The 14,628-nt window shown below is 35.8% G+C and overlaps 1 protein-coding gene across 3 annotated transcripts in view; it reads right to left on the bottom strand.

The window, feature by feature from the left end:
• Positions 1 to 14,628, bottom strand: part of USP34 (ubiquitin specific peptidase 34) — a 221,669-nt gene that overhangs the window by 126,953 nt on the left and 80,088 nt on the right. For all 3 annotated transcript variants that reach the window (XM_045549681.1, XM_045549682.1, XM_045549683.1), the window contains exons 11-18: positions 14,068 to 14,193; positions 13,703 to 13,832; positions 13,016 to 13,051; positions 12,510 to 12,640; positions 11,552 to 12,165; positions 8,864 to 9,078; positions 4,673 to 4,788; positions 4,454 to 4,581 (exon numbers count right to left, since the gene is read on the bottom strand). In XM_045549681.1, the coding sequence (XP_045405637.1) occupies positions 4,454 to 4,581; positions 4,673 to 4,788; positions 8,864 to 9,078; positions 11,552 to 12,165; positions 12,510 to 12,640; positions 13,016 to 13,051; positions 13,703 to 13,832; positions 14,068 to 14,193 (1,496 nt within the window). The remainder of the gene's footprint in view (positions 1 to 4,453; positions 4,582 to 4,672; positions 4,789 to 8,863; positions 9,079 to 11,551; positions 12,166 to 12,509; positions 12,641 to 13,015; positions 13,052 to 13,702; positions 13,833 to 14,067; positions 14,194 to 14,628) is intronic.

The raw sequence follows: 14,628 nt of genomic DNA on the forward strand, positions 1-14,628 counted from the left end.
AATGGAACTATAGCAGTGAACTCCAACTATAAAGAAATTGTCAAAATGACAGAAATGAAATTCAGAATATGGATGGCAAATAGGATGAATGGAATTGAAGACAAAGTTGAAAACCAACAAAAAGAAGCCCAAAAAATATTTCAGGAAGTCAATGAAAAAGTCACTAAAGAACTATACAAAATTAGGAAAGATATAATAGAACTTAAAGAAACGTAAGAGCCATTCGGAGATTTTTCAAAACACAGCATAGGCCGGGCGCGGTGGCTCACACCTGTAATCCTAGCACTCTGGGAGGCCGAGGCGGGCGGATTGTTTGAGCTCAGGAGTTCGAGACCAGCCTGAGCATGAGCGAGACCCCGTCTCTACTAAAAATAGAAAGAAATTATATGGACAGCTAAAAATATATATAGAAAAAATTAGCCGGGCATGGTGGCACATGCCTGTAGTCCCAGCCACTCGGGAGGCTGAGGCAGAAGGATCACTTGAGTCCAGGAGTTTGAGGTTGCTGTGAGCTAGGCTGATGCCACGGCACTCACTCTAGCCCAGGCAACAGAGTGAGACTCTGTCTCAAAAAAAAAAAAACAAAAAAAAAACAAAACACAGCATAAAGTGGCTGGGGCCAATGCCTTCTTGGACTCAGTCCATCTGTACATAGACGTTAAAAAAAAGAAAAGAAAAAGAAAAAACACAGCAGAAAGTTTTAGCAACAGAGTAAACCAAGGAGAAGTAAGAATCTCAGAGCTTGAAGACAAAGCTCTCATGCTAACCCAATCATTTAAAGAGGCAGAGAAGAGAACAACAAAGGCAGAGCAATCACTCACAGAGAGATGGGACTATGCAAAGTTAACAAACATATGAATTATAGGTATCACTGAAAGAGAAAAAGAAAGCACTAAAAGCATGAAAATCTATTTGAGGGAATTATTGAGAAAAACTTTCCTAGTATCATCAGAGATCCAGATATCCAGATACAAGATGGTCATCAAACTCTGGGAAGATTCATAACAAATAGAACATCTCCAAGATATGTAGTAATCAATCTGGCCAAAGCCAAAATGAAAAGAGAAAATTCTACAAGCAGCTAGATGTAAGCAACAACTGACCTACAAGGGAAAACCCATCAGGATAACAGCAGACTTCTTAGTGGAAACCTTACAAGCCAGCCAGAAGGGAGTGCGCCTCCATCTTGAATCTTTTTTTTTTTTAAGACAGAGTCTTGCTCTGTTGCCCAGGCTAGAGTGAGTGCCGTGGTGTCAACCTAGCTCATAGTAACCTCAAACTCCTGGGCTTAAGCGATCCTGCTGCCTCAGCCTCCCGAGTGGCTGGGACTACAGGCATGCGCCACCATGCCTGGCTAATTTTTTCTATATATATATTTTTAGTTGGCCAGATAATTTCTTTCTATTTTAGTAGAGATGGGGTCTCGCTCTTGCTCAGGCTGGTCTCAAACTCCTGACTTTGAGCAATCCACCCGCCTCAGCCTCCCAGAGTGCTAGGATTACAGGCGTGAGCCACCACGCCCAGCCTTGAATCTTCTTAAATAGAACAACTGTTGCCTAGAATTTGGTATCCTGCAAAAACTAAGTTTCACATTTGATGAAAGAATTAAGTCTATTCCAGATAAGCAAACAATGAAAAAATTTGTCATAACTAGACCTGCCCTGCAGGAAGTACTCAATTCTGCATTATACATGGATCAGCACAGTAGACACCCACCAGTGTAAAATCACCCAAAAACTGAAGGTCAAAACCCAGATACCACAATGGCTCAAGAGGTAAAACAAAGCAATGAAGTTCTATGCAACAGGATGAAGAGAAACCCACATCACTTATCAAGTCTTTCAATAAATGTGAATGGCTTGAACTCCCCACTGAAAAGACATAGGCTGACTGAATGGATAAAAAAATACAAGCCAAGTATCTGCTGTCTCCAGGAAACATATTTAACCCACAAGGACTCATTCAGACTCAAGGTGAAGGGATGGAAAAACAATAGCCCATGCAAATAGAAACCAAAAGAAAGGTAGTATTAGCCATTCTCATAACAGATAACATAAACTTAAAGTCAACAAAAGTAAAGAAAGACAAAGATGGTCATCATATAATGGTGAAGGGAACAATTCAACAAAAAGACATAACTATCCTAAATATCTATGCACCTAACACAGCTGCACCCAAATTCATAAAGCAATCCTTACTTCATCTAAACAAAATGATAAACAGCAGCATCTTAATAGCTGGGGACTTCAACACCCACTGACAGAATGGAACAGATTCTCCAAGCAGAAAATAAACAAAGAAACAGTGGATTTAAATAGGACTCTAGAACAAATGGGTCTAACAGACATTTACAGATCATTCTACCCCAAAACTACTGAATATATGTTCTTTTCATCAGCTCACAGAACATTCTCGAAGACTGAGCACATCCTAGGCCACAAAACATGTCCCAACAAATTCAAAAATGTGTATAAATCTAAGCGCACAGCTCAAAATTTTGAGGTAAACACATCTATGCAACCAGCACCAAGATCAAGAAATAAATCATTATCAGCATCCCAGAAGTCTCCATTGTGTCCCTTTCCAACCACTAACAACCTATGGGTAATCATTATCCTGAGTGCTGAATATAATAGTTTACTTGTTTTGAAACTTGATATAATAGATATACTCTTTTGTGCCTGGTTTCTTTCATGTGACATTGTTTGTGAGATTCATCCACATTGTTCCCTGTAGTTCATTTGCTGTTATTGCTGTATAGTGTTTCATTCTATGAACAGTCTACAATTATCCATTCTGTTTTTTGGGTTTTTTTTTGGCATTTGGATGGCTATACAAAGAATATTTAGTTATTTTGAATAGTGCTGCTGTGAATATTCTTGAATGTGTCTTTTGGTGATTATCTGGAACGGTATCTGTTAGATACAAACTTAGAAGAGGAATTAATAGGTCATCGGGTATGCGAATGCACATTTAGGCAGCATCAATTAATATAATCACTTTAAGAAAACTGGTGTTTCCACAAAGACTTTTAAAAGAAAATTAACATTTTACAATTAACTGCTATAAAACCTATGTAAATGATCACACAACATCTAGCCATTAAAAGCATTCTTTTTAAAAAATACGCCAAATGAAGCAACTAATCCACTAGGAATCCTATTAGTGGTTAGAATGAGCAACTTTTCTATTCATGACTGTTCAAATTATAGCCTTTAAAGAAGAAAAATAAAAAATAAAATATTGAATATACTTTTTCTAATTCAATTAGAGAAAAATATTTTGAGGCATTTAGATATTACATAAAATCAGAAATTTATAGCAAGCCTGGACAGGTGAGAGCTGAAAACAATGTATTAATAACTGAACTGTCAACATATATACCAGGATCATGTTTTTACTACATGAGAGAATGGAACATTATCAGAGTAGAATAAGTAAAGGGAAACCTGAAACTGTACCAATAGAATAGCACTGAAAAATCAAGAAACTTGTAATCAACTGAGCCCCGATGAGAAGTACATAAATATGAAGCAAAACTCAAACTAGAAAGGAAACACTAAAGTAATTCTTTTTTTAAAACCATTTTATTGGCCGGGCACGGTGGCTCACACCTGTAATCCTAGCGCTCTGGGAGGCCGAGGCAGGAGGATCGCTCAAGGTCAGGAGTTCGAGACCAGCCTGAGCAAGAGCAAGACCTCGTCTCTATTAAAAATAGAAAGAAATGATTTGGACAGCTAAAAAATATATATAGAAAAAATTAGCCGGGCATGGTGGCGCATGCCTATAGTCCCAGCTACTCAGGAGGCTGAGGCAGGAGAATCGCTTGAGCCCAGGAGTTTGAGGTTGCTGTGAGCTAGGCAGACGCCACGGCACTCTAGCCTGGACAACAGAGCGAGACTCTGTCTCAAAAAAAAAAAAAAAAAAAAAAACACTTTATTGAGGTATGATTGATACACAAAGAGTTGCATATACTTAACGAATACAACTTGATGAGTTATTTACCTAACTTTTTATGTACTATAGAAGCTAAGACACAAAAGATACACCCAAATGGAAGAATGCCATCAAAGTGTTCATATTTTAGCTTAAGTTTAATTTCACTTATCTTAGTTAGCTTCCTTTATATATGAGACAGTTTAAAAACATTTAACTGCAATTTGAAAACAGAGTAATCACCACTGTATTCCCAGAATCAAGAGAATAACTATTATTATTCCTTTGTTTCTGTTGGAGATCTAACCAAGAGTGCCCGTAAGTGCCGAAAAAAGCAACACTAAGTGACAAAATATTAACTTTGTAAAGGAAAAGTCTCTAAATTTAATATAAAAACCATAACTACTAAAACATAAACTGATATGGGTACATTAAATACTATGCAAACACTACACCTGGTCAGAATGCACAAAAAGAACTTGACTACTGCATAAAAGTTTTTAAATTTCCTCTTTACCTGTTGTTTCCTAAGTTTTCAAGGCAACCTTCAATGAATCTCATTCGAATCTGTCTATCGGTAAACCAACATACTAAGGAACAGAGAAGTTTCTCTGCTTCATTTATTAATCCTTCAGAAAGATTAACCTACAAAAAATGTACATACATAAAATTATTATTTATCTTAATTGCATCTTGCTGAAATCTTGTAGTCTTTAGGCTCTATTAAATAACTTACTGCATCATCATCTTGGACTATATCCCACAACAAAGTGTTTCCTTTCTTGCAAACGTTATCCAAATTAATGTCTGTCACAGCATTACTGGTAAACTGATGTTTATGAACTGCAGGTCCTGAAGGGACAAAACATAGTACACTAAAGAGGAATGCAGCCGACTGAAATTGCAAATTACAGCATTCATAAAGTTAACAAATCCAAAGAAAAGTGTAAGAATAATGCTCTTCTTTAGATCACAAAATAAAAACACACTAGTACAATACCTACCATATGAATGGAAATGAACAATACTGTTTAGAGTTTGGTAAGGCTAAAATGAAACAAATTTTCTTTCCACAGTCTCTTTGCTATTTCTAATAAATATGATTACTTGATATTTTTCCCATGTTGAGAACTGTATATAAATACTTGAAACTAAGCATAAATAATTTTTTAGAAATAATTCTTTAACCAAGGGACATTCCTCTAAATAACCTTCTGTAGTTTCTCATAATCCCTACATTAAAAAATCCCAGTATTTTTACTGAAGATAATTTATCCCAAAACATTCAATTAAATTAAAAGTTTCTCTTATAATAATCCAAGCTGGGCATGGTGGCTCCTGCCTATAACCCTAGCATTTTGGGAGGCCGAGGAAGGAGGATTGTTTGAGGCCAGGAGATTGAGACTAGCCAGAGTAACACAGCAAGACCCACTCTCCACAAAAATTAAAAACTTAGCTGGGCATGGTGATGCACTGTGGGTGGGGAATCTGTGGCCTCAGGGCCACATGTGGCCTTCTGGATTCTTGAGTGCAGCCTTTTGAATGAATCCAAACTTACAGAATACGGATTTGTTCTGTGTTCTGTGTTCTAAATACAGTTAGTATTTACAGTTACTTAATCCCTGATCCCATTCTCCAGTCCAAGGATTTTTTCTGTGAAGTTTGGATTTAGTCAAGGGGCCACATTTGGGGATCTGGAGGGCCACATGTGGCCTTGAGGCCACAAGTTCCCCAGCTTCTGGCAGGCATTTGAGGTTGCAGTAAACTATTATGACACCACTGCATTCTAGCCCAGGCAACAGAGCAAAACACTGTCTTAAAAAAAAAAAAAAAGGAAGAAGAAGAAAAGGAAAACAATTTGACTTCCTGAGTCCCATGCTAAATAATCACTAGTAGTATATTAAGCAAAAATGCTTTTTAGAAAAACAATTTTACCACGAAGTTTACCTATTGAATTGTACCTGCACAATGATTTCATTAAATTGAGAATTGTGCAACCATCACCACAATCCAATTTTAGAACATTTTCACCATCCCAAAATATTTCCTTATACCTAAATACAGTTAATCCCTGATCCCATTCTCCAGTCCAAACTTATTTCATCATCTCCATAAAGTAGCCTTTTCTAGAAAATTCCATGTAAATAAAATTACATAGTATGTAATCTTTTATGCCTGGCTTCTTTTACTTAGTATGTTTCTGAGGTTCCTCGTAAAAGATAATATTCCATGATATAGAAATAGTGCATTTTGTTTATACATTCACCAGTTACAGGAGATTTGGATAGTTTCTAGTTTTGGGCTATTATGAATAATGCTGCCATGAACATCTGTGTAAAAAGTCTTTGTATGATTTCCTTTCCTTTCTCTTGGGTAAATACCTAGTAGAATTGCTGGGTCATATAATATATACATGTTTAACATTTTAAATAATTGCCAAATGTTTTCCAAAGTGGTTGTGCCATTTTTCATTTCCATCAGCAGTATATGAAGCACCAGTTAGTTTCTGTTCCTCCACATCCTCCTGAACATGTTGGTATGATCACTCCTTTTAATTGCAGCCATTCTAATAGGTGTGTAGTGGAATCTCACTGTGATTATTAATTTGAATTTTCCTAGTGACTAATGATGTTGAGAATATGTTCATATACTTATTTGGCCATTCATATTCCTTCTTTGGTGAAATAAATCACTTGCCACTTTTTAATTATGTTGCCTTACTATTGAGTTGAAAAATTTCCTATATATTCTAGATACAAGACCTTTATTAGATATATAATTTTCAAATATTTCTTCCAGTCTGTGGCTTATCTTTGTGTTTGAGGGGAGGCTGTTTTGGTATTTACCTTTTAAAATTAATTTTATTAAAATATAATGGACATAAATAATCAAAATAGAGAACATTTCTATCACCCCAGAACATTCCCTGGTGACCTTTTTTTTTTTTTTGAGACAGAGTCTCACTTTGTTGCCCGGGCTAGCATGAGTGCCATGGTGTCAGCCTAGCTCACAGCAACTCAAACTCCTGGGCTTAAGTGATCCTATGCCTCAGCCTCCTGAGTAGCTGGGACTACAAGCATGCGCCACCATGCCCGGCTCATTTTTTCTATATATATTTTTTTGGTTGGCCAGATAATTTCTTTCTATTTTTAGTAGAGACATGGTCTCGCTCTTGCTCAGGCTGGTCCCGAACTCCTGACCTCGAGCGATCCACCCGCCTCGGCCTCCCAGAGTGCTAGGATTACAGGCATGAGCCACCACGCCCGGCTTCCCTGGTGACCCTTTTAACAATCAACCTCCACTCCCAAATGCTAGGCTATCAATGAGCAGATGTCCACCATTACAAATTACTTTTGACTGTTCTAGAACTGCGTATCACTGAGCTATAGTATGTATTCTTCTGTTTCTAACTTCTTTTGCTTGGAATGTTTTTTTGTTGTTGTTGTTGTGTTTTGTTTTGTTTTGTTTTTTTGAAACAGAATCTTGCTCTGCAACCTGGGCTAGAGTGCCAAGGCATCAGCCTAGCTCACAGCAACCTCAAACTCCTGGGCTCAAGCGATCCTACTGCCTCAGCCTCCCGAGTAGCTGGGACTACAGGCATGTGCCACCATGCCCGGCTAATTTTTTCTATATATATGTTTAGTTGTCCATATAATTTCTTTCTATTTTTAGCAGAGACGGGGTCTCGCTCTTGCTCAGGCTGGTCTCGAACTCCTGAGCTCAAATGATCCACCCGCCTCGGCCTCCCAAGCGTGAGCCACTGCGCCCAGCCTCATTTTTAAATTTGATTGTCTTACTGTGTTGGAAGAGCTCTTTATAGTACTAAAAACATTGTAATACCAAGTTGATGTGGAAAGCATTAATACATATTATCATTTTCTTCAATTTCTAACTTTATGGATTAAAAAATATGTCAAATACTAAATAATTAAAAGGAAAATATGAAATAAGAATGGTGACTATATGGCATCAAACTGAATCTCAATCTTAACCTATTCATTTCTTAACAACTACAATAACAATAAAAAGGTCAAGGTAACTTATCTAGACAGATCATATATAAGGAACATTTAAAATCAGTAAGTTGTTGCTAAGGTCCATAAGTTATGTCTCTAGGACTGATCATGGCCTTTTAGCATAAACCACATCCATCAGGTTTACTTATATTGTAACATACTGGCATTCCAAAATCCATTTACTAGGCTAGCATATGCTGATGGTACCTAACTAAACAAGAGATTGCATAAAGGTCTTTACACTGCCAATTCTAAACTGTTTTTCCCATTCTTATTTTTTCTTCCTTTCCTCCTTAGTATCCTACTACTCTTTAACCTCATCTATCCTCTACTCTTCCAAGTCCAGTCATGCCCTATTACTTTTTCTTGATTTAGACTGATTAGAATAATCCTTTGTCAAACATTTTCATCACTACAGATGAAAGAAACATCTTGCTCTTTAGCAGTCACCCCTTTCCCTTTTTCCCCCCTAACTCTCCCTAGCCCCAAGTGATCTATTTTCTGTCTCTACAGATTTGCCTATCCAAGACATTTCATATAAATGGCATCAAACAACATGATCTCTTGTGACCTATTACTTATAGTCCTAAGATTTCTGAAAATAAAATCTAATACAGCCATATATTTCTTAAAATATAAAACTATAATTCTTTCACATTATTAGTACACATTTCCATTCCCAGCTGAACATATCTTGATAGAATTGCAGGCCTTATTTATATTTAATGGAGTATTTATAATAATTTTATTCCCTTGGAAAGAAAACTACTATATGAAAGTTATTTTGACAAAAACATTTAAGTATTATAACATTAATTGTTGACTCTTTTTAATATAATATAAATTATATATAATATAAATTATTTACATTTTGAAGAAAGTAATATATTTTACTTACTATAGAACCTTACCTTGACTAAGATGTTCATGGTAAATGGAGGCTAAATTGGGAAGATGTTGTTGGAGATGAGATGTTAGCTCTGCATGTGAATTAATCTGAACTAGCTCCTCTTCACATCCAGATTCTTCACCATCAAAATCAGCCATATTTTTTTCTGATTTTGCACTGACCTGGGAGCTACTGCAACTGACATCATCTGCACTTAGCATATCATCAACCATATGCCTACAATGCAGAGAAAAGCAGGAAGTTAATAATTACAAATTTAAACATACTTTGTGAATCACAAAAAATACCTTCAAAACAGTTGGCACTCAACACACTCAAACAAAGCTGTATCTGTTTTTTAACAACATGTAATATTGAGAGCTTTACAAAAACTGAAAAGCCCACAATGTCAAAACTATTTAATAATTTTACAGCATACACACACATTACTGGGCCTATGAACACATCTCACTAGAACAACTTCAAAAAGAACAGTGTTAGGCAAGACTAATAATACTCATTGTTATATATTATTTTATAAACTCAAAGTCACAATGTGAAACCATAACACTTGTTTCCATTTATTCATACACCTGCAGACTCAAATGAGATAACTATTCAATTTAAGGATGCAATCTAGATAAAGTTAATATTAATTGGGGAATTTTGATTCAACAAATAAGTATTAGGCACTCACCTCTAAAACATACTGTTCTAGGTACGCTAAAGCAGTGGTCCCCAACCTTTTTGGCACCAGGGACCAGTTTCATGGAAGACAATTTTTCCATGGATTGTGGGGGTGGGGGTGAGGGTGGATAGTTTCAGGATGATTCAAGTGTATTACATCTATTGTGCAGTCAAACGTCTCTGCTAATGATAATCTGTATTTGCAGCTACTCCTCAGCACTAGCCATCACTGCCTCAGCTCTACCTCAGGCCATCAGGCATTCGATTCTCATAAGGAGCATGCAACCTAGATCCCTCACATGTGCAGCTTAAAATCAGGTTGGTGCTCCTATGAGAATCTAATGCTGCTGCTGATCTGATAAGAGGCGGAACTTATGTGGTCATGTGAGCTGTGGGGAGCAGCTGTAAATACAGATGAAGCTTAGCTAGCTCTCCTGCTGCTCACCTCCTGCTGTGTGGCCTGGTTCTTAACAGGCCGTGGATCAGGTACCAGTCCACGGCCCATAGGGTTGAGGGCTGCACCACTAAAGCACGCAAAGACAAAAGGATAAAAAATAACATGAAGTTTAGGGTTGATTTAGAGATTCACAAGTAGTACCATGATACATGGAATATGGAAAGAGCTAAAATGAAAAATTAAATCATTAGGTCTTGTGGGATAAGGGTAGATGCAGGTGTCAAGACAAAAAATCTCCAATGTGCCAAACTGATAATATTGCACCTCAGTTTTGTAATACACTAATTGCTTTGTCTTCATCATGAGCTGTGCTGGGGACAACTCTGAATGTTTATATCTATGTCAGAGACTAAGCCAGTAGTTCTCAATCAGGGGTGAGTTTGGCCCCTAGGCGAGGACATTTGGAAATGTTGAGAGACATTTTTGGTTGTTAGAACTGAGCGATGCTAACTGAAATCTAGAGATAGGGGCTATATATGCTGGTAAGCATTCTACAATGCACATGGCAACATTCACATTGCTGCAAATTCAAAATAAGAAATTATCTAGCCCAAAATGTCAATAGTGCCAAGGTTGAAAAACACTGCTTTAAATGTGGATCTGTCAGTGATTAAGAGTAAAATAAAAAGGCAAAGGAAATAAAGTAGTAATATGTATAGACATGTAACTCACCCAAACAACTAAATTGAATTCAGGAAGATCTGGCAAATTGCCAACTCTAAGAAAATTCATTCTGATAAACTATATATTTGTGTTTCATCATCTATTAAACTACTACTTGTAATGGCAATAATAAATAGCAGCTAACATTTAATGAGCACTTATTTTATACTGATCACATCAGCCCATGAAATCCTCACAACAAACCCAGGAGATGGGTATTATTGTTCCTATCTTTTAGATGAGAAAAATTATGTACTATACTAAAGATAATACCACTAGTAAGTGACAGAATCAATTATTGTTAAATACTATGGATATATTTCATAGATAATCAAAAACTTTTATGTTGGGGCTTACCCTTATTTATACCCTAAAATTAGAAGATGCATAAAATTTCCCTTTTCATCATCACAATTTAGTGGAAGATTCCACAAGCAATCTTAATCTGCTTTTAGGCAGTTATTACAGGGAGTATAGGATCTAAATCTGTGTTGTCCAACATGATCCCCACTAGCCATATGTGGCCTTTACACACATAAAAAGTGGCTAGTCTAAATTGAGATGTGTTGTAGGTATAAAATATGCACTGAATATTTAAAACTTAGTAAAAAAAGGAATGAAAAATATCTTACTAATTCTTACACTGATTATATGTGGAAATATCATAGATAATACTGGTTTAAATAAATATAAATAAAATTAATCTGACCTTCTCATTTTGTGTTTTTAAATGCACCCGCTAGAAAACTTAAAATTACCTACTTGTAGTTTGCATTCATAGTTTGCATTATATTACTACTGAATAACACTAATCTAGGATACACTGCAACTGAATAAAGATAGACTATAATAATTCCCCCTAAAGGAAATATAAGCTGAATCTTTATTGTGAAGTAGGCTTACCCATCATGATGATGATGGTGGTGATGGTGGTGGTGGTGGTGGTGCTGTGGACCAATAAACTGGCGACAATTAAATAATTCGTTCCCAATAGTCTCCCCAAGGAAGTCCCCAGTTCGTGTGATACAAGACTCCTGAGATCCTTGTGCTATATGAGCAGCATTCATTTCTCCTGAAATATCATGTTCTGGGTCTTCAGAGTGTGAACAGGCATCCAGCATTCGTATTCGATTATCTACCGATGGTAATGACTCAGTGTTAAAAACCAGGTCCTTTCCTGTTCCATTGCTTGTCCCATTTCTTTCTGGTGGGCCCTGGGAATCCCCCAAGCAAATGCCTGCTTGACTTTCTAACTTTCTGTTCCGAAGATCTGTACCACAACTGCTTTTGGGAGGATTATGACCATGATCGTCATCTTCGTCTTCTTCTTTAAGGGCTTCAATATCTGCGATGTCTTCTGACTGTACCTCGCTGCCAGGGCTCCCAGCTGATTGGCTTGCATGACTAGAATTGACCTCATTGCTAGATCCATCACTATGCCCACTACTGCTACCAGGACCACTACTTCCATCTTCACCACTGTTGGCAGTTTCATCAGAACTTCCCTGCATAGATTCCTGCATTTTGAAACAAACAGGTTTAAATACTTAACTAGTAAGAAAAAAGTAACTGACATCAAACTTCCCTGCATAGATTCCCACACTGTGAAACAAACAGATTTAAATAAATATTTAAACTAGTAAGAAAAAAGTAACTGACATCAAACCGACATAAAAGGCTGCCACAGTCTTGTCATATTCCTTTGAGCAATACAAAATGGAATTAAAAGCTCAAAGGACATTGAAAATACTACTTAAAGAAGAGGTCTAAACATAAATTATATTTATAATCCCAGTTCAAATGATAAAACATGCCAGAACCCCAAAAATCCCATTAAAATAGGAAAAACCTATTTTCATACCTCTGTGTCTGAAAGTCGCTGTTGCACATGTTTGGTTCTATTAATAAGTTGTTCATCCATTTCAATGTCACTGCCTCCACTTTGATGTGTATCACTGTTATCACTGCTTTGAGGACTAGCTGCAGGCGACCCTATATAAAATACATTTTTTATTTTTACTTCTAATTTGTATTAACATGGATCTAACAGAATGATATTATCGTTTGATCATGTGAGCTGTTTACCAAAGTTTTATGCTAAATATCCAGAAATATAATCTCTAAATATGTTAACATGTGCCAATGATTTCTAAAGAGGATATACATCATTTCAATTAAAAGTCAAGATATTAATGGTTTTAAGCAAAATGGGTAAGAGGGATAACTAGTTAAAGGTTTATATCTCCTTCTCAAAATAAGCTTTATGACCCTGATACAAATATACTACTACATAAAATCAATTAACTCTAGAAAATCACCAAAAGAAAACTAAGTCACATTACCATCAACTTCTAAGATTCAACTTACAAGGTGATGGAGCTGCTCTTCTGAGCTCTTCTTCCTCTGAAGGAAAAGGAAAAAACAGGAGGAAAACATTCTAAGTGACTGAGCTTCTCTGGGACAGGGTATCAGTTGTTCACATTATATAATCAACAAGATACACGTAGGGAAACCTGCAATAAGTTAAGTCCCCACCACCTGCTGTAGTTGTTGTGGGTGTCTGCACAGAAAAGCCTAACAAAAGAGTAAGTAGTATGTCAGCAGGCAAAAACTGGGTTTAAGTCAAGTTTTAGAAAGCCCTTGAAGGCTATATATGTAAAAGATACATAATAAAAAAGCACTAGACATAGTAGAAAACTTTGAAGTAGAAAAACACAAAAAGATAACCGTATCATTATGTTCTACTCTTAAAGCTTTTTGTTTGATTACTAAATAAAAACTCCAAATAAAATTAAATTTTTGGGTTTTTTTTTTTTTAAAAGAAAGAAAACCAAAGATGAGAAAATCCAATAACTACAAAGACTTTAATACTGTCCTTTACTTGAAAGGTAAACCAAAAGCATGAACTAATCAGTTTCTTAACACTTTTGCACACTCTGTTTCCCATCTCAAGCTTATTTTAAAATTGAGATCAGACTGAATGTATTAACAGAAAATACTTCAAATTTGACTCGGAAACTTTGGACAACTTACTATAAAATAGAGTTTACTAACCTTTCTTATTTCCAATGGGAATATTAGTATTTAATAAAGATGCAAAAGAACTCTGTTTAGATAACTGAGCCTTAGCTGCTAGTGCATTATTCCACAGTGCTTTAATTAACATGGATGCCAAATACAATGTCTAAAAAAAATAGAGCGAGATTAAAGTTGTAGGCTTTTAGGCAACATTATAACAAATTTAATATCCTTATTGTCTAACTGAAATGCCAGCACTAATAAAATACAAGTTAAATTTTCTTTTTTTTTTTGTCCTCTAGAGCAAGCAAGGTTAAATTTTCTAAATCACAAATTTTTACTTTATAGGAGAAAACAAAAAACAAAAAAAAACACCCACCATTATGTTCTGAATGTATTACCTGTTCAGTATGAACACTTGGCTCAAGAGCTGAGACCAGATTAAGTAGATGTCTAAGGGGTACAGGATCCAAATTCTTGATAAGTGAAGGAAATAAGTCATGTATATATCGACTACAATGTTTCAGCTAGAAAATAAAGAGAATAGTCAAAAATAATTGTCCAACATAATAAATTACCTGATATGAAAAAAGTTATATAGATTGAAAAGCCAAGAAGCTGGTCAGTATACTAATATTTTTAATATGTTGGTAAACTGCTGATTACCAAATATAAATGACAGTACATAACACAGCAAAAATAAAATTCGACTTGAAACAGAAATTTATCTTAACCAAACTAAAAGCTTAATATCCTGATCACAAGAGGAAAGCCCACAATAGTTCCCAGAATCCAAGTATTACGAAGATTTTAGTGAAATTTATGTACATGTCATTAATAAAAATACAAGTTAAATAGTAAATTAAAATGCAGGCATTTACAAATAATAAATTGCAATTAGGAAAGAAAAGTAAAATATTATCTCAGGTGCTATTTTTCTATTAAATGTTTATAAAGTATAC

This window comes from Lemur catta, chromosome 4 (genome assembly GCF_020740605.2).
Source record: "Lemur catta isolate mLemCat1 chromosome 4, mLemCat1.pri, whole genome shotgun sequence".
Taxonomy (NCBI): Eukaryota; Metazoa; Chordata; class Mammalia; order Primates; family Lemuridae; genus Lemur; species Lemur catta.